This window comes from Eretmochelys imbricata, chromosome 1 (assembly GCF_965152235.1).
Source record: "Eretmochelys imbricata isolate rEreImb1 chromosome 1, rEreImb1.hap1, whole genome shotgun sequence".
Classification (NCBI taxonomy): Eukaryota; Metazoa; Chordata; order Testudines; family Cheloniidae; genus Eretmochelys; species Eretmochelys imbricata.
Window position 1 is genome coordinate 109568058 of NC_135572.1, and position 21158 is coordinate 109589215.

The following is a 21158-nucleotide window of genomic DNA, read 5'->3' on the forward strand; positions in this document are numbered from 1 at the left end:
CCTTAACTGTGTTAGAGGAAACCACCATTCTCATGCTTTTAAAATGACTGCTGTGACAGATTAAAATAATGGCAACAAGCTGGCCTGCTGAAAAATCCTGTAACAAAATATTTTCACTCTTTGTCTGATTTAGAAAAAGGCAAGCATTTTGATATATATTTCAGGGTTTTCAAGGATTTGATGGCATGCCAGGCAGCAGTGGTCCTAAAGGAATGAAGGTACTTCTTTACTTTCCTGCACTAAAAGTGAATTTAATTTGTCAGAATTAGTAAACCAGACATAATTTTGCTTATGTTGTATCTGTTCGTTAGAATAAAAATATAAGTGTTTGTTGCCATAATTGACTAGGCAGTTGTCTATGCTGCTTGGCCTCTGTCAGTAACCAGATACTTCAGAGGAAGGTGTAAAAATTCACAATATGTGCTTAACTGACACTGTATTACTATGGGGAGGGGGGTGTGTGAATATTTTCTTTGTCCCCAACTGATGAAGAGAGTGGATGAGTGGGAGAATATGGATGAATGAGAAAAAAGTAGAATGAGGATAACAAGTGGGAGAACCAGTGGAGAGGTGGTGTGAATGAAGAGAAATGCAAGGATTTTGTTGGCAACTTGGGGCCAGATGTTAAAGGTATTTAGTGCCTAGAAATGAAGATAGGCACCCAGTGGGATTTTCTATAGTACGTATGCAGGTTAAGTGCCTAATTCCCATTGAAATCAAAATCATTGGGACTTTGAAAATTCTATTAGGTGCCTATCTGCTGCTACGGTGCCTAAATATTTTTTTAAAAAACAGCCGTGTTAGTCTGTATCCACAAAAAGAAAAGGAGGACTTGTGGCACCTTAGAGACTAACACATTTATTTGAGCATAAGCTTTCGTGAGCTACAGCTCACTTCATCGGATGCAACAGCTCATGAAAGCTTATGCTTAAATAAATTGGTTAGTCTCTAAGGTGCCACAAGTCCTCCTTTTCTTTTTGCAGTTACAGACTAACACGGCTGCTACTCTGAAACCTAAATATTTTTTGAAAATCTGGCCCTTTGTGCAACGGACCCACATGCTCAAATTGTGCCTCACCACAAAATGGCATAGGCACACTCTGAGTATGTATCTGATGCTTCGTTATCTATTTATACAGGGAGAGCAGGGTGAGAGAGGTTTTCAAGGACCACCTGTTTATACTCAGTATCCCATTCGAAGAAAAGGTATGTCTTCATGGCTCAGAATACTTGTGATGCTGATAGTTTATCCTTGTTTCTCCATCTTCCCCACACAGCAAAAGCGCAAAATGCAAAGAACTCTGCTCCTTTAGTAAAACTGATCTATATATGTGTTACTCATTTCAAACAATAGCGTACAAATAGTGTAAAGTTATCTTATTTTCAGGGAAGTTATCTTATTCCGTATCCCTCTTAGGCCTTGTCTTCACTCAGGAAAAAAAGGTGTGTTTTTAGCTCGAGTTAGCTATCTCAAAGTGAAGACAGGACAGCTGGTAGTTTTCGCATGAGTAAGCAGGCTGGGTTAAAGATGCTAGACTAGTCTTTAACTCAACCTGCTAACTCATGTTAGCACTCCTTTTTTTCCCCTAGTGAAGACAAAGCCTTGAGAGCTAAGAAAATGCCAACATTACAGTAAGTATTTTGTGACATTTACATGCAGTAATGGACAATTTAACAAAAAAAAAAAATCACTGGTAACATGACAGGTGAGGTGAGCCACAGACTGATGTGAAATCAATATTCCAAACTGTTAAAATGCAACTGATGGGTGTACTTGAAGACCAGCCAAAAGAAACAGATTATTTTTTCCATAGCCAGAGCTTTAAACTAAATGTTCAGAAAGATTCCTGCAGTCTGGGCTCCTAAATGAGCTTAATCAAGGGCTTATCTACTGTGATGCGTCCCAAGGGATCCCAGGGTTGTGGGGTACCTCGCTACTACCTGCCCTTAACATGAGGAAGCCTTGCCTGTACCAGCCAGGGGTCACCACCAGCCACACGTAGCACAAGCACTTTCCTCACAGCTCATGTGGGCTCCGCTGTCCCTCTGCAAGTTAACGATAGGCACGTTCCAACCTCCAAGTCCTCCATGCAACTCACTGGAGTACCCAGCCCCTGATCCACTCACAGAACTGCAGATCTTCTGCTCCCTAAGGAACAGTACCCCACTGTTTACCAGTTACATTGTACAACATAGCTCATATTTAACAAAGAATAGAGATTCATATGATAGCAAGCAGAAGTATTGGAAACAAAAGATTACATCTAAAGTAAAGCCATAACATGCATAGTAGAGCCTAAACTTAACAAATAGGACATTATTATGTCATAAGAGCAAAAGCTCACCCAAAATCCTTCCAGCATATTACAGCCAAGCACAGCTGTGACTGTGATAATCGGTTCATGAAACAAGCCCTCTGTCACCTTACTTGTAGGTAAAAAGATACGAGAGTGCGCCATAAAAAACCCTGATATAATAAAACAGTCCTTTGATCTTTATTCATAAACTGGACATCCTCCTGCTGTGTATTCCTTCCTGTAGATTTTTTGACCTCTTGTTAAATTCTTAATCTTGATTAGTTGGTGGCTTAGTTTGTAGATGGGTATCCACTGTGATATATACAATACTTAATTTGTATATAACCAGGCAGATAGGAATGTCTGAAAGGAACATGTTTCTCACCAGAGGCGACGTGTGTTTGTGTGTGTGTGTGTGTGTGTGTGTGTGTGTGTGTAAATGCAGGGTCATGTGCTCTACCTGATTTCTGCCTTCCGTTTAGCAACAGCTTCTACACAGACGTTTTCAAACTGGGGGCGGGGAGGCAGGGCATGAAGAAACATTTCCGAGGGGGGGTAAGCAACAATGCCAGGTGGCTAAGGCGAGCGCCGCCCGGTGGAGCTTGAGGAAGGACCACCACCTCCACCCCCTGACTCATCTCTGCAGCAGGGCTCAGGGAAGGAGTTCCACCTCCATCCCCGACTTACCGCAGCAGCGGGGCCAGGCTGGCACCACACAGTGGGACTTGGGCAAGGAGCGCCATCTCCACCCCTTGGCTCACCCCACAGTCTGGGTGGTCCACTTAGGGGAGTCAGGGGATGGAGGTAGGGCTCCCTTCCTAAGCCACCTGTTGTAGCCACTCCCCACCCTCCCGAACCTTCCGCTGTGCCCCGCTAGAGGGGTGTGCCCCACAGTTTGAAAACCTCTGTTCTAAATTCAGAGGTGACCCGTGGGGCGGTCACATGCCCCCCAGAACCTTTAAATTGTGCCCCCCACTGTTAACGGTTATGCATCACCTCTGTCTCTCACTGTTATATTTGGACCCAGCAGAGAAGGAGATAGATACAGACATAGGGAGCTGACAGAAACACAGCTCTCTACTTGCTTGCTTTATTGTTCTGGCAGCAAAACTGGTGCGAACACAAATGTGAGGTTCTGCACGGGGGAGGCTTTGCACATATAAACATTTCTCCACACTGCTTTAAAAAAACCTTCCCAAATACATATACATTATCGTTTGCATGGCTAACATGAAACACTATATAACCTCACTAAAAGTTGTAAGTGGACTACCCCAGACTCCCAAATTACAAGGAGTTATTCTGTCCTGGAATAGCAGCTCACTGAGTTAAACCATTTATAAATTCAGGCACACAACTGGTTTTTGCACTGTGGTGGGCTGTACTGGCCCTTTTGAGGCCCCCTGCTGGAAGCCTTGTGGTCCTACCACATCCTGCCCCAGAAAAGAAACAGTAAAGGTGGGTCGTCCAGACCTGCCTAGAAAGGCTCCCTGGAAGCAGTCGATCAGAGCTCAGCAGGCTCAGATAAAAGGAGCTGCAGGCCCTGAGTAAGTCAGTTCCTGGCTCGGACCGGAAGGATGAGGAAGGCTGTTTTGTTTTACAACAACTGAAACCCAAAATTTGGCTTGGTTATTGGTTGTCCTGATGTCGGGGACCAGCAATTTTTTTTTCCAATGTGTGTGCAGACTGGCAGCCGATGGCTCACAGACCGGCACCGGTCCGCGGACCACCACTTTGAGTAGCACTGCACTAGAGTGTAAGGCACCCACCAAAAGAGGAGGGAACCTTCCATGTGACCTAGTGCACCTCCTGTGAATGGGTATAGTCACAGGTGCACTCCCACTTCACACTTGGGAGCTCTGAAAGTAAATCTGCCCCCTTTAGTGCAAGGAAACTCCACACCACTCCCAACATGGGCATGATTGAACCCTAACCACTATATCCTCAGAGAAGCACAATCTGGGGATTTATGTATTCATACTGGCAGGCCTATGTTTCAGGTGGCAGCTGGCAGGTGTGTCCAGCCCAGAGCTAAGTGTGGCTGGGGATACACAGCAGAGGTATGCAGCTGTTGAAACTGTAAATGCAGATTTATTTTTCTTCACCTTTGTGTTTTCTTTAAAATGATAACTTTCTGCTAATGTTAACTTTAATAGGGCAATCCAGATATTATGATGTAACTTTTAATAATGCTAATTTTAAATATTTTCTTCTGCAAACCTAACTTCTTCTTAAACATTTCTGTCTGACAAGTTACAGGTATTTGTGTGTGGATCTTGTGCTGCTGTGAATACTGCGGCTTCTAATAGAACACTTGTGTCACCAAATGAAGTAGCTGAATAGTCTAATTTATCTTTCAAGAATTACGGTTGGCTGAGCAATCGAGAACATGCAGTGCTGCTTGTGTGTGTCGCAAAGATCAGCAGACTAACCTGTATTCCTGGGGATGGGGATGTATTTCAGGTGTAAGAGGTGATCCAGGATTGCCAGGTGTTCCTGGACCTGCAGGAGACCTGGGGGACCAAGGAGATCCTGGCCTTCCTGGCCTTCCTGGCTCGTCAGATGGCTTTCCTGGTAATATTCTGACATTTCATGATCTAAATATTGACTCACAACAATCCGCTGTGCTCCAATTTTAGTCAGAATTATTCTGGGGAGGCGGGCAGGAGTACATATGAAGACACATACGGAGCACAGAGTGCTGAAAGAAGCAGTGTGGTGTAGTGGATAAGGAACTGAACTGGTAATCAGGAGACCTGGATTCCATTCCGGTTTCTCCCACTAACTTCTGGTGTGACTCTGGGCAAAGTCACTTGCAAACAGGGGTAATGATACCTATCCACCTTGGTAATGTGCTTTGAATTGCTCAGATGAAAAGTGATATTATCACTATATACAGAATAGCTGCATTGTTTCCTCACATGGTGGAAGTAGTTATGCCTGCTTCCCCTCTATAACCTAGCATGCCTATCCTCTTAATCTGAGAGCATCTTTAAGAGATCATTCTCAATTTCTTGGGTGATGTGTTCCCATTTCAGATGGCTCTGAAAGAAGAGGTTTACGTGGGGAAATGGGTCCCAAAGGTTTTAGTGGAGAACCAGGTTTTCTAGCAACAAAGCCAGGTCCACCTGGTAGTGATGGTAAACTTGGACTTCCAGGATTCCCTGGCCCACCTGGCCCTCCAGGAACTCCAGGTAAGTGGCTAGAGATGCTGCCAAGCCGTAAGGTGTTTGGAGAATTAGCAGGTTTAATTTTAGGGTATCAGAAATGTCATTGTTTGATCATTTTCTAACAAGGCTTTTGGCATGTCAAGTTAATAGGTCAGATTGGGAGAGGAATGGGCATTCAATGATGGGAGGAGAATGTAGAGGAGTGATCGTATGCACGTGGGCAGGAGGGAGGGTGCCAAAAGGACAAAGAAACACAGGGAGAAAGCTGTGTTCACCTGATTTTCAAACATTAATAACAAAACCTGGAACACACGTCTGGTTGGTTTGTTTTGTGTTTTTTCTCATGGTTTGGATTTTTCAGCAGAGAAATTTTGCATAGTTCAAGTTTTGAGCAACAGGCATCCCTCATTGCTAGGGTTCCTTTTGTTCCTGAACTATTTTAAATAGTTGGGTCCATAGTTGAGTATGAAGGTGGCAAACATGAGCCATTGGTCTTGATACGCATTGGACAGGAAGGGGTGCAGCCTTCTGGCCAGCCAAAGATTTTTTAAAATGCTGACACTGATCATTATTTAGTTGTCTGTCTTTGAGCAGTGAGGAATCCAATAGAGGGCCCTGGGACTTTCAGCCACAATCACAGAGCTGATTCCTTTGATGAGTAGCAAACTGCTAGCTCCATCTACCTTCCTGATACTTCCTTTTTTCTATCAATGTCACTTCTTCCTTGCCTGGGTTACATTTTAGCTAGCAGCTGTTCATCCAGGCACTATTCACTCAGGTACTGGGAGAGCTGAGTCAGGGTTCTGGATATCGTTTATATATTGCTGGTCAGTGGAGCTGGAACAAGTTTTATAGTGGGGGTGCTGAAGGGGAAGCTGTGTCTTTGGATTGTTATCACTACTTCAAGCCAGGGGGTGCACCAATACCCCCAGTTCCTGCACCTATGTTGCTGTTCTATATTGAAGACAGTAGTGTCTCATCATCTCCTTTCGAGATCTTATGTATACACTGACCATGAAGAATTTGTGATTTCTCCATGGGAAGACGTCAGGGAAAAGGTGCCTGTTTTAACTCTTTGTGAGCTACCTGAGAAGAATGGTCTAAAACAGCTGATCTCAATTCTGTCCAATCCCACTATGTCTCTGCTTAATGAGTGGTATCTAATGATCAGTCTTGTTGAAAGATACCAAAACATCTAGCAGTATTAGCATGGTTATCTCTCCATGGCTAAAAGAAAATAATCCAGCAATCTGATCTAGGAGTGAACACAAAAACATGGCTTTAAATATTTTTTTAAACTTTCATTGATGAAAGGATTGTGGACTAGATCCTGGCTTGTGATACAGTAGACCTTTCACGTAGGTACCATAAAACTGCCCTAAGTAGTCTGCTGAGCGTTCCCCTAACATGGAATAACTACTTCATCAAAGCACCCCCAACGTAGGAGGAGGGTCTGGAATGCTGAGGCAGTAGGGTAGGGCCAGAGTGTGATGTTCTTTCAGCTAGCCAGTGAAATTTGAAGCAGTGTTGAAGCTGCTCCAAGATATACCATGGGTTGAAACAGACCATGGAAATCCCAGAGATTGAGGAGGGGGATGTAAAGGATTGTGAACCAGATATCTTAAAGTCACCTTTCCACTGAACCAAGCAAAACTCTGGCACAGCTGGGGACATAGGCTTATGCATTGACTGAATTTACAGAGTAAACCCATGCAGTATACTCATTGTAAATAGGCTGTCATTAATATACCCTGTGGAATTCTAAGTTTTAAGTATTTAGAAATGTTTTAGATAGACTATATTATGTCAAATGTGGTACAGCCAATACTGCATGTCAATAATACTGCAGTTATTTATTAACGGAATTGTGGTAGCACCTCTGAGCCTCAGAACCCATTGTGCTAGGTGCTGTACAAATACAGAACAAAAGGATTGTCCCTGCCCAAAGAGCTTACAATCTAAGTACAAGATGAGAGAAAACTGGTAGATACAGACAGACAGGGCAGCATGAGGAACCAGTGAGACAACACTGATCAACATGATAGGCAGGGGTCCCAGGACACCAGCTGCATAACCATTGTCAGGTTTTTTTATAGGCATCATGGCAAAGAATTTTAAGGAGGATAATGAGGTGGCTTTGTTGTTGCTTACAGGGAGCTCACCCCAAGTGTGAGGGTTAACATGTTAGAAAGCACAAAGGTGCTAGTTTTAAAATTAAACAAGTATGTGATGAAGCCAACTGGTGACGCTGTCAGAGCAGAGGTGAAAGTTGACAACTAGATAACCTGCAAGAGATGATGGGGGGGGTGGGAGGGACAGTCTGTGAAGAGCCTAGAAAATGAAGACATGTAGTTTTACATTTGATGTGATGGGGAAGGGGGAGCCACTCAAGGGATGCAAAGCAATGAGCTAGCAAAATGATCATGTTTTGAATGGATGCAAGCAAGGGCTGTGTTTAGGCCATGTCGAGTTTAAGCTGACAGATGGACATCCCAGAGGCAACGTCACATAGGCCGATACTTTTTAGTTTGGAAAGGAAGAGATCAATCTGGAGTGGAGAGGCAGATGAGAGTCATCAGCATAAAGATGATGATTGAATTTGTGTTTGTGCGTGAGATGGCCCTCTCCTCTTCTCTCTCTACCTCTTGTCCCTGGGCAAAGGAGGGAACTCTGTGGAGGGAGAATAAGGAGTAGTCTCAAAAGGACATGCTGAAGGAGAAGTTAGAGAGGTAGGAAGTGAACCAGGAGAGAACTGTGTCATGAGAGCTGAGGAAGGGCAGATTTCAAGAAAAGTATGGTTGATGGTGTCAAAGGCAGCTGACAGGTCAAGGACAATGAGGATAGAGCATCTGGCTAGGAAGAGGTCTTTAGAGACTTTGGTGAGAACAGTTTCAGTGCAGTGCAAGAGGCAGAAGCCCAACTGGAGGGGGTCTAGGATGGAATAGGAGGAGAGGAATTCCAGACAGCAATTGTAAAATTATGTCCTATGAGCTTAGAGACTAAAGGGAGAAGGGAGCAGGGTGATAGTTGAAGAGGCAAGTGGGTCAAGGATTTTGATAAGGTGGGAGAGACTAAAGCACCCTTGTATTGTATGGGAAGAGGAGAGTGAGAGGTGAAGGGGAAGGGAGGGGAGGAGAATGGAAGCAAGGGCAATAAGGAGAGGGGATGTGGTTCTGGGGGAATTGGAGGAGTTAGAGGTGAGCAGCTGAGAAACTTCTGTATCTGTGAGAAGGAGAGAGGGTAGGAGAGGAAGGGAAGGTGAGCAGAGGGGAAGGGGAAGGTCATGTCATATTTTGTCAATTTGCTCTTTGAAGAAATCTGTGAGACCCAGAGTAGAGAGGGAGATGAGGGCGGGAGAAGGGAGGGGGTGGAGGAAGAAGTCCAAGGTGGTGAAAAGATGGCTGAGACTGCAGGTGCAGGACTCAGGTTTGAGAAGTAGAGCTGCTTTGCTAGGAAAATGTCAGAACTGAAGGAGGAAAGAAGAAATGTACAGTGGAGGAAGTCAACCTGGTCTCGGGATTTCTGCCAGAGACACACTGCAGCAAAAGAGCAGGAGCAGAGGAAGCGGGTGTTAGGGGTGAGCCTAGACTGGGGATGGACAAGGCAGACACAGAGAGAGTGGCAAAAAGAGAGTGAAAGAGTGAAAATATTGAGAGAATCAAAAACCATATCAATGGAAGACAGAGCAGGGAGGAGAGAACTGAGAGCAGAGAAAAAGTCAATGACATCGACGGTCTGGAAATCATAAAAGAACCAGGTGGCCAGGCACGGTGAGGTGGGAGGAAAATGGGCAGTATCGAGAGAGACCAGTGATGGTCAGAGTGGGGCAGTTCAGCAATAGAGAGGTTAGTGAGCCGTGCTTTGAAAAGACCATGTCAAGTAAATGGTACTTTGGGTGAGTGTGAGAGTTGAACTGGGGCTGCAGGTCAAATGAAAAGGTGAGGGTGAGGAGATGGGAGGCTAAGGGGTGGGATGAGTCACCAACATTGAAGCTGAAGTCACCAAGGAGGAGTGTGGGACATTGTGAAGACAGAGCGCCAGGATTAAAAATGAGAGAGAAAGGCTGATGGGAAGGAGTCAGGTGGCTGGTAGATGACAAGAACACACAGGGAGAGAGAAGAGTCAGATGCAGTGCTGCTCAAAACAGGATAAAGATGGGAAGGAGGGCAGGAAGGGTAAATATACAAGACATTAATGCTGTATTTCAAATGCATTAACCTCATAGGCTATCCTTTTGGACTGAAGGGACGTCAAGGGGATCCAGGAGAGGCAGGCAGCCGAGGTTTCCCTGGGTTCCGAGGACAAAAAGGATTTAAAGGTAAGGCAGTACAAATAGAAAAGGAGTAATTGTGGTACCTTAGAGACTAACAAATTTATTTGAGCATAAGCTTTTGTGAGCTACAGCTCACTTCATCGGATTTGCATCACTTTTGCATCCGATGAAGTGAGCTGTAGCTCATGAAAGCTTATGCTCAAATAAATTTGTTAGTCTCTAAGGTGCCACAAGTACTCCTTTTCTTTTTGCGAATACAGACTAACACGGATGCTACTCTGAAACAGAACAAATAGTGGGCCAAATCCAGAGGTCCCTATTCATCCAAAACACTCGCTGTGCTCAGGGTGAATTTTGCCTGAGCATGATCTGAACTAGGACTGCAGAATTTGACCTAGTGCTAACACAATAAGAAAAATATCTCATAGGGCTATTTCTTTTCCCCATAAAGCTCTTTTTTTATATACTTATGTCTTCATTAGGGATCAATCCTGGTCCCACTAACATAAATTGGAGTTTTGTCATCGACTTCAACAGGGCCATGAACCCCAATGTATTAAAGTTATCTCACCTAAGATTTCTCATAAGAAATTCTTCCAAATGTTTGTTTTCAATGAGTTTCTATGTTTTCCTCCCTCCCACATTTCTGCAGGTGAAACAGGGGACTGTAAATGTATTGAAAGTGAGGAAGCCAGACGGGGTCCTGCTGGTCCACCTGGTCCACCAGGTTTTCCAGGCCCAACTGGACATCCTGGGCGGAAAGGAGATAATGGAGATCAAGGTCAGCATGGTCTTCCAGGCTTCTCTGGTGCAAAAGTAAGTTATTTATTTCTTTAATTCATTTTTTTCAGAGACATACTAGAGCTTGTCAGGAAAAATATTTTTCTTAAAATTGCTTCTTTTCACTGAAACTTTTCTTCAATATTCATATTTTTGCTTCAAATATTTATGAAAACCCAAATGTTTTTCATGAAAACAGATTTTTTGGCAAATCAAATCATTGTCCATCAAAAAATGTTTCAAAAAAAATTTTTCAACCAACTCTAATAAATCTACTGCTAGCTGACAAGATGATGATAATGCCAGTAGGGCTGGGTTTTAACGTTGTTTCTAACAAAATGCATGTGTCTAGTTGCTGAATTGTGAGAATCTTATTTGTGATATTATGTCTTCTTAAAAGCCACAAATCAATATTTTTGCGTTGTTGATAAAATAGCTACCTTACCAACAATTGTTTAAGAACATAACATAAGAACAGCCATACTGGGTCAGACCAAAGGTATCCTGTTTTCTGACTGCGGCCAATGCCAGGTGCCCCAGAAGGAATGAACAGAACAGGGAATCATCAAGCGATCCATTCTTGTCACCCCTTCCCAGCTTCTGGCAAACTGAGGCTGGGGACACCATCCCTGCCCATCCTGGCTAATAGCCACTGATGGACCTATCATCCATGAATGTATCTAGTTCTTTTTTGAACCCTGTTATAGTCTTGGCCTTCACAATATCCTCTGGCAAAGAGTTCCACAAATTGACTGTGCATTGTGTGAAGAAATACTTCCTTTTGTTTGTTTTAAACCTGCTGCCCATTCATTTCATTTGGTGACCCCTAGTTCTTGTGTTATGAGGAGTAAATAACACCTTATTTACTTTCTTCACATCAGTCATGATTTTATAGACCTCTACTATATCCCCCCTTTCCAAGCTGAAAAGTCCCAATCTTATTAATCTCTCCTCATGTGGAAGCTGTCCGTAACCCTAATAATTTTTTTTGCCCTTTTCTGAATCTTTTCCAATTCCAATTTATCGTCTTTGAGATGTGGCGACCACATCTGCATACAGTATTCAAGATGTGGGCGTGCCATGGATTTATAGAGGCAATATGATTTATAGAGGCAATAAATATTGCAATTTATAGAGACAATATTTATAGAGGTAATGTCATATTATCTATCCCTTTCTTAATAATTCCCAACATTCTGTTAGCTTTTTTTCCTGCCACTGGACACTGAGTGGATGTTTTCGAAGAACTATCCACAATGACTCCAAGATCTCTTTTTTCACTCAAAGGGAATATATTGTAACTGTTTTACAAGTGATTCTCACCAAACTAGCTTTGTTGTTCTTCACTCTGGAAGTTCTGATACCATGAAAGCTCATGCTCAAATAAATTGGTTAGTCTCTAAGGTGCCACAAGTCCTCCTTTTCTTTTTGCGAATACAGACTAACACGGCTGTTACTCTGAAACATACCTAACAAGCCTGATCCTGCTCCCACTAAAATTCACACCACTGTTACACATCTGTTTTAATAACCACTTCTGGATTACAGTGTTCTACATAAAAGCAGAATTGGGCTTTGTGAACTGGATCCTCAATGAGACTGAGACTCTTGTTTTAGCAATGGAATTTTTGTAGAGCTGGTTAAAAATGTAGTTTATTTTAACAAAAAAATTCAAAGAAAATGATGATTTTTCATTTATATCAAATTTTTAATGGAATTTGTCAGGCTTTTGATGGAAAACTAAAACCCAACCAAAACTTTTTTTTTGGTTTTACAGCAACTAAAACCCAAAATTTGGCTTGGTTATTGGTTGTCCTAAACAGAACATAACAAAACTGATCTTTTGAGTCTTCTTCAAAAATTTTCTTTACAAGAAAATTTCCACCCCTCAAAACATATTTTTGACTAAAATATTTTCAACCAGTTGTAGGAGTTTGCCCAAACTTTTACAAGTAATATTTCTCTTTTATAACTGAAGATCTTCAATAACTTTGATCCAGACTTTACTGTCAGTTGCAACAAAGTCAGGAGTAACTCCGTAATTCATTGGATATATTCAGTCAATTATATTGAATGACACTGAATTCATTAGAATTAGTCCTGATTAAAATAAATATAAGTGAAAAGAAAAGGAGTACTTGTGGCACCTTAGAGACTAACCAATTTATTTGAGCACAAGCTTTCGTGAGCTACAGCTCACTTCATCGGATAAGTTCCACTGAATGCATCTGATGAAGTGAGCTCTAGCTCACGAAAGCTTATGCTCAAATAAATTGGTTAGTCTCTAAGGTGTCACAAGTACTCCTTTTCTTTTTGCGAATACAGACTAACACGGCTGTTACTCTGAAACCTATAAATATAAGTGAAAACTGAATTTGACCCAAAGTGACTGAAGATGTTGAGCATGAAAGGAACAGAAAAATTAGCTGTAAAACTTTGGGCAAGCACCCAATGCTAAAATACATTATATACCATCTTTCAAAGCAAAACATAGAAAAGCTAAAATCACTTAACTAATACAGGTTTCAGAGTAGCAGCCGTGTTAGTCTGTATTCGCAAAAAGAAAAGGAGTACTTGTGGCACCTTAGAGACTAACCAATTTATTTGAGCATAAGCTTTCGTGAGCTACAGCTCACTTCATCGGATGCATTCTGATGTCTCTAAGGTGCCACAAGTACTCCTTTTCTTTTCACTAATATAATGCAGTTACTCGAGACTTACAACTATTTAACTGAGGTCAGAATTTGGCCTCACATTAGATTCAAGGGCTTCCTTTGCCTTTAAAAAAGAACATCTGAAATACACATCTCTACACTGATATCTAAGGGCTTGCCTGTACAAATGCTTAGTTCATGGCAAGCTAGGGTCTAAATCTACCCTGCACTAACTTTCCACAAATTAAGTATCATGTGGACCCTGGTCTAAAGTTCTGTAGTGCACTCTGATCTATTCCCAGTTGAAAGTGGAGTAGATCTAAGTGCATTATGGAACTTCTAGGATAGCATGGGGTAGATTTATACCAAAGCTTGCCATACATTTAAATGCAGCTTGTAAATATGAGTTGAGAAATCAGCTTCTGTTTATCGTAGATTTGGTCTATACAAGACTTTATGGAAGTGTGAATCTCTATGTTGCACATATTCGGCAGCAGAGAAATAATTTCCATGTCTATTTTGGAGCCAAGAACTAGTAATTCACTTTGGAACATGAGTCTTCTAAGAAAATTAAAATGGAACTGGACAATTTACTTTATATTCTGTGTACCCTGGCACAAAGTAAAAGGAAGGTAGGGAAATCCATCAGACATTGCTCTTGGACTATTCAGCAATAATATGTTTCTCACAACAAAAAACAGTGATATGAACATCTACTGGTGCAGAAAATGTTTGAATCTATAGCCTTCAGGCCCCAACACCTGCCTTATTTTTGGCCTTTAAACTAAGTCCCCGTGGCTTAAATCACCATAGTCACCATGCTGGCCGTACTTCCTTGGGATGGGCTTTGGTTCCAGATCACTGACTTGCAGCTTCAGGTGGATATCAGGGTGGTGTTGACTCCTGACCTGATCTTCGAAGGCCTATAGTTTAGGGTAAAATGGAATCTTATCTGCTAAGCATGCTTATAGAAATAAGAATGGAAGTTGTTGAAGCTGTAACAGCAAGTATTTAATAATATATTTATTAAAAATAGACTTGGTTACAGGACTTAAGGAATTTCAGTGTTAAGGGCTTAGAGTGAGGCCTAGTAGAAGTTGGCAGTGGGTATAAGACAGCACAGTATCATGTGCTTGGCTGAAAGCTATGGAATGATACAAGCTTGACCTAAGGTTATATAATTTAGCAGTACATATCTTGTGATAGTTTACCAATGCATTTGTTGATAAACTGGTAAACCACAAACAAACAAATGGTAGCATCTTATGGACTTTTTGTAATAACAGCTAACCACATCGATGTATCAAAACTATTGGGAAAGGGATTGATGCAAATGGTTGGGTTAACTGTCGGAAATGTAGTTATAGTCAGCCGGAACACTGCAGATGAACATTCAGAACTCTAAAATTGGTCTGCCAGAATACTAAATGTGAATAGGGGGCTGAGAGCTGACTTGATCAGGTATGGTCCTGGATGTATATGGGTGGAATGGGAAAAGATGTATAACAGGTTGTCAGATAAATCCTAACTAGGACACCAGGATGACGACATGGGGCAACTGAGTAGGAAGCCTGGCCCAAATCCTTCCTCTTGGGGTGATCTTCACTTACTTTTACTTTTATCTTTGTTTCTAATGGTTTCCATAAGGTAGTAAGTGTGAACAATGCAGGAAACCACTTTCTTGTACTCATTCTTCTACTTATGTATAATTTTTCCTATTATTTCAATTATATTTGTATTAATGAAAGCTGATAAAGTTTCTGGGTATGCTTTACCAATTTCATCTTCTTAATTAACTCAAAGTAGCTGCCTGAATAAAGAACCTGTTATTTGTGACACATGCACTTTGCACTCTAGATTAATCCTAGGCTACAGTGGTTTTGTAATCAGGACAAAGGACCAGGAATCAGGAGATCTGAGTTTTATTCTTACTTCTGACACAGATTTTCTGTGTGACTTAAGGCAAGTCAGTTAACGTCCCTATACTTCAGTCTCCTCACCTATTAAATGTGGAAAATAATACTTCTCTACATCACACAGGTGTTGTGAGGCCTCCACATAGTATGATGCTGAGCAAAACCCACAAATAAATAAATAAAAATTCTCAGTTTTGTTTTCCTACTCTGGGAATTGGTTGCAGAATTTATCTTACTTCCCACTATAACTATAAGTAATTTGGTGTATTCCCTCAGTAGACTTTGCCCCTCCATAGGAGTCCCTGGCAATTGTAAAACTGCCGTTACCCCTCAGAATCCTGCATACAGTGTAGATAGTGGTATTTCTACCTATTCTCCTTCTTGATCAACCTCCCTGGGGTTATGGGGCCAGGCACATGTACATTGCACCTGCCTGCGTCAGCAGGAACAAATCTGGACCACTATTATTTTATATTCTCCCAGAGGAGTCCATGGCATCTTACATATATGTAAGAGGACAAGTTCCTTGTTCCAAGGAGTTTACTATCTAAAGTAGAGAGTCAACACACTAATTAAACATCAGGCACAAGAATGGGAACACCATAGAGAAAATGATTAATAGAAAGAGATGTGAAATAAGTGCATTTTGAGGAGCTTTTTGAAGAACAGAGGGTCACTTGGTGCACAGGTTTACTTTTAACTATTGCTTTTCCATTTGTTTCCTAAATAAAGTTCTGATTAACTTTATTTAAAATGGATATCAACAGGGATTTCCCGGTGCAGTCGGATTTCCTGGGCCAAAAGGGGAGAAAGGAGATTCTAGATATGTTACAACAAAAGGTAAAGCAAGCAATCTACTTCCCTGGCAATTTGCAAATTACATATAAGCGTTTTGTCCAATGCAGGAGTAATTTCACATTTGAGAGCACTTCTTTAGGTACCAAAGGAGACCCAGGAGGTCCTGGACTATCTGGCATTAAAGGTGAAGATGGGTTTCCAGGAAAAGATGGTATAGATGGCTTACCAGGGCTTCCTGGCCTTCCAGTAAGTAACAACTATATCCAATATTTGCTTACCATATTTAATTACAGACTTCTTTAGTTCAGCATCTCATAACCGAGCTGTCCTTCATGCCTCCATCATAAATTATTATCCTATCTTCACTGGTTGGTGATGCATTCACATATCAGATTTACATATTATATTAATTATTTTCCATTCTTTTCCCATTTTATTTAAGCAAATTAATACCAGTTTATATCCCAGACAGGTCAGTTTGTTCCATCAATGATTTATTATTGGTTTTCCCTCCTTTTAAACTTACATAAAGTTATTTCACACTGAATATCTCTTGAGAGCTACATGGCTATAAAATGAAGTTATGGAGAGACAAAAATTAATCGCAGATCAGCTGCCTGACAGTGCATATTATGCTTGCACTAGGGTGATGCATCCTGAAAACATAAAGTCATCACATATTGACACAGCACTGGGCTCAGACATCATAACTAGAAATGGGCCAGACCCAGAACATCAAATCTGAATGCCTATGATTGTTGTCATCAGTCAAATCTAAATCTGAAAAGGACCTATTTTCTGGTTCATTGTGACACCAATCTTGAAAGAACAGTTATTCTCATGATATTTTGGCTCAAGATGGCAGAAATGTCATTAGAACAGCGGATTAAGAAATATCTGTCATTTTGTAACAAAATCATATGAAAGCTCCCAAGATTTCAGAACTGTTATACCAGCCTAAATCTAATTTGGGTTCAAACACCAGGCCTGACCCATTTCTAATTGTAATGATTCCACTCCACAGTTAATTACTCTTTCTCTACAACTCCATTTGACACTTTCTACGCTCTCCTGCCTTTTCTGCTCTAGTTGTTCTGCCTTCTTTAAGAAAGGGGTCATGCTGTTTCTCCTCTCTCCTATTTCTCCTTACTTGATTGCTTGGGGAGATGTGAAATGATGTTGGTCACACTCTGATCAACTTACACAGTGCTACCTGGCCTGCCACGCATTTCTTGGCAGAGTAAGCAGCTCTCAGATCGAACCTACAGACTCCCCAAAAGTCACATTCAGCTTTACAGCCACAGGTGGTGTATGACTGGTTCACATAGCCCAAACAATGTGCATTCACCAGCCTTAGCCCTCTCTAGTGGAATGTTCTGTCAATGGATGTTTGTTTTGTTGGTACCATCCCCGTTTATACAACTTGGGACGGGTTCGGTCACAGAGACCCCCCCTTGGGACTGTCACCTGATGTGTTGGAATTACCTCTGAGCCCATTTCCCTGCCAGCTTGGGACTTCCAGAACCCTGCCTTGTTGAGCCAGACATGCTAGCCTGTTGCAACACAGACCCGGGGTCTGGGCCATGCCCCCAAAGCTGCAAACTTAACTGAAAACAGTTCAGCAGGTTACCTGTCTCCCGCACCCAGCTCCCAGTGGGATCCAAACCCCAAATAAATCCATTTTACTCTGTATAAAGCTTATACAGGGTAAATTCATAAATTGTTCACCCTCTATATCATTGATAGAGAGATATGCACAGCAATTTGCTCCCCCAGGTATTAATCACTTACTCTGGGTTCATTAATAAACAAAAGTGATTTTATTAAGTATAAAAAGTAGGATTTAAGTGGTTTCAAGTAATAACAGAGAGAACAAAGTAAGTCACCAAGCAAAATAAAGCAAAAACATGCAAGTCAAAGCATAATACATTAAGAAACTGAATACAGGTAATATCTCGCCCTCAGAGATGTTCCAATAAGCTTATTTCACAGACTAGACTCTTTCCTAGTCTGGGCCAGTCCTTTCTCCTGGTACAGTCCTTGTTGGATCCAGAAGATATTTCAGGTGGTAAGATGGGGTTTTCTCATGACTGGCCTCCTCCTTTGTCCTGCTTCACCCCCTTTTATAACTTTGGCACAAGACGGGAATCTTTTGTCTCTCTTGGTCCCCACCCTACCTTCTGAATGGAAAAGTACCAGATTTAAGATGGATTTCATTATCAGGTGACATGATCACATGTCACTGTAAAACCCCTAGTCTCTATTCCCCATGGGCTGGCCCACACGTACACAGGAAGACTTTCAAGTAACTAAGGCCATTTACAACTGATTATTTCTGGAGCACCCTTAATAGCCTCCACTTAATATATTTACATCAGTGATACAAGTTTATATCATATTCTCCTAACTCCAGATATAGAAATAATACATGCAGATAAATAGGATGAACACACCTAATAGATTACAGGCTTTTTAATGACACCATACAAGGGTTATTTAGCATAAAGCATATTCCAGTTATGTCATATTCATAAGAATACTTCCATAAAGTATATGGAGTGCAATGTCACACATCTAAGTTAACATGTTACCTTATTACGTTTAAGATTTTTTTGCTGATGTCACCCTTGTAAATGGCCATGATACATGGAAACTGACCATCTACCAATTACTAATAATAAGAAAAATTGTTTAATTGTTTGGGTGAGGTTTATTCTTATGCAAAGTCAAAGTGCCCATCTCTGTATATTTAATCTGTTTTCCCATAGGGTGATGGTGTAAGAGGTTCACCAGGTGACCCTGGTTATCCAGGAACACAAGGTGAAAAAGGCTTTCTGGGAGAAACTGGTCTGCCAGGTGCAGGCTTACCTGGCCCAAAAGGATACCATGGCCCTCCAGGTGACTCTGGAACATATGGAAATCCAGGGCTTCAAGGTCCCCCAGGTCCTCGAGGTACACCTGCCCAATTAGGTATGTGTGATCACATGTCTCTTATGTTAAAGTCATTAGGGATCAGTACTGGGTCATATGCAAAACATCATGTAAATCTACTCACTGACAAGGCAGTATAGTGAGTCTGTATGAATAAGAAGGAGTTTGTTATATTATCTGGTCAGAAATCGAACAGAAATACTTCAATAGTTTCCTTTCAGATATTTAAATAAAGTTTACAAATTTGGCACTATTAGCTAGTAAAACCTTAACTTTTTTGAGTGAGGGGAAAGAACATATTACTTATACATACCTTGCGTTTTGGCTGTCTTTCCTTGGGTCGGTCCCAATCAAACCTACTCCATTAATTGACCAGAGATAAGAGAGAAGTGTGAACACCCTCCCCCAACCCCCGCCCCGCTCCTCATCAGGGCATAAATATTGATCCTTTAAAGCTCTCTGACTGGGATCTTGGTACCCAACCAGAGGTCCCTCAATTATTTGGTGCCGTTGCTAGACTGCAGGGCTGGTCTCAGTATACTAGCCTTTTCATGTGTAAGGGGAAGGGAGAGGAAGATCTGTCATTTCTTATTTCTCACTGTATATCAAAAACAAATATTTTACTTCATTACATGAACTCTCCTTTGTTAGAATTAGATGCGGCTCACCATTTTTCCAAGTATTTTAAAACTAGTGGCTGTCTTTTCATTCTTTAATTTATGAGAATTATCCAGTGCACAATAATTTAGACACAGTGCATCAGCTGATGCTGTAATAGGCATCTGCAGTTAGAACTGAGAAGTTTGGGTTTTGTAATTTTTCACATTTTGTTTAAAATGCTAAGAGTCTATCTTGCTTGTTTCTCTTTTCTCATACTTCCCGGGTAGATTGTAACCAAGTTACTGAAGATCTTTCTAGGGGAGATGGCACCAAGACAGTTTGGTCAGGTACAGTACAGAAATAAGATGGCTTGGAAACATTTTAATCTTTCGATCTCTGGGGCACATACAGCATGACAACGTGCTTACTGATTCCTGGTGACTAATTTTGATGTTGCCATTTCTTGGAGATAACTCCATCTGTAAAACTGCTTAAAATTCAGGTCACGAATAATGACACTTGTGCTATACAACTAACCAGTAATTTGATTGTAGCATGTGTTTTTAAATTAATGGTGTTCATCTCTGCAGACCAAAAATTAGTTGGTTCATTATTCCCTTGAGTTTATTGTGATTAAAAAAAAACAATTATCATGTGGTTTGTAATAACTATCTGAAATTACAAAAAACAACTGAAATTAGATTCCAAAGAGATTTTAAGCAAACTTTCACAAGTACAATGTAGCAAACCATTTGTGAGAAGTACTCTATGTTTAGGTAAAAAGTATCAGTGCAATTTGGTATTTAAAGGAACAAGTATTCTAGTTTTCACCTGCAACTGAATTCATTTGTTTGATTTTTAAATTGCTTCCAGAAAAAAGTGAGTTGCCATTTTGAAAATTTGGCCATACAAGTGTTTAATAACGTCTGATCTCTTCACTGCTATTAGCACAGCAAAGGTTCCAGTGAAATAAAATGAACAACTTTTCTTAATTCATTGTCAACATGAGTTATGCTGCATATTGCTATATAAAATGATTAAATAAAACTTTTGATTTTTATCGTTTTACTAAGGGAAATAATTGCTAGCTTTAATCATAGTAAAGTTATTGTAAGTCACAAAAACAATGAGATACACAGCAGATGAGTAAGTGGAACTCCACTGATCATGTTTATTTGTAGGGGCAGAATGCGTGAGAGCACCAAAAGGAGCCCCAGGAAAGCCAGGATTGCCAGGAGCTATGGGTAATGTTGTGCCTTTACTTTTGAAACATTTATTTACCTTACACACTACATTTGGAATTAGCTTTTGCTAAACCTGACTCTAGTTGTGTCCTTAGACTAAATATATTTTAAAATGAGAATAAAGGAGACTTTAAAGTTAAAATTTGGGTGAGGGGGTGAGACTGACAAAGGAAAATAGATACAATGTTTATGATACATAATGGCTGCACCACATGCATTAATCCTCTTCTCACTCATGAATTTCAATTCCGTAACAAAACCAGCCACCAACAATGGTTTTCTCTATGAACAGTCATTACATTTAGTCACAAATCCACGCTGTTTGTGACTATCGTTTGACAACCAGGTATAAGGAGTCAGTGGGGCTTTAAGCAGTTGTCTTTTAAGAAAGTGGCAAAAATCAAAATAAACACGCCAGATGATATATGCCTTCTATAGTAGAATAGATATTAGAGATGGAACAGTCCTCTATTCAATCACCCAGTTCATTCTTCT

The 21158-nt window shown here is 41.0% G+C and overlaps 1 protein-coding gene across 1 annotated transcript in view; it reads left to right on the forward strand.

Moving 5' to 3' along the window:
* The window catches only part of COL4A2 (collagen type IV alpha 2 chain), a 181809-nt gene that overhangs the window by 109058 nt on the left and 51593 nt on the right, over positions 1 to 21158 (forward strand). The window contains exons 16-26 of the mRNA XM_077807549.1: positions 165 to 218; positions 1140 to 1206; positions 4761 to 4871; positions 5354 to 5491; positions 9693 to 9785; positions 10393 to 10556; positions 15858 to 15930; positions 16028 to 16134; positions 18657 to 18858; positions 19707 to 19766; positions 20601 to 20663. Of these exons, the coding sequence (XP_077663675.1) occupies positions 165 to 218; positions 1140 to 1206; positions 4761 to 4871; positions 5354 to 5491; positions 9693 to 9785; positions 10393 to 10556; positions 15858 to 15930; positions 16028 to 16134; positions 18657 to 18858; positions 19707 to 19766; positions 20601 to 20663 (1132 nt within the window). The remainder of the gene's footprint in view (positions 1 to 164; positions 219 to 1139; positions 1207 to 4760; positions 4872 to 5353; positions 5492 to 9692; positions 9786 to 10392; positions 10557 to 15857; positions 15931 to 16027; positions 16135 to 18656; positions 18859 to 19706; positions 19767 to 20600; positions 20664 to 21158) is intronic.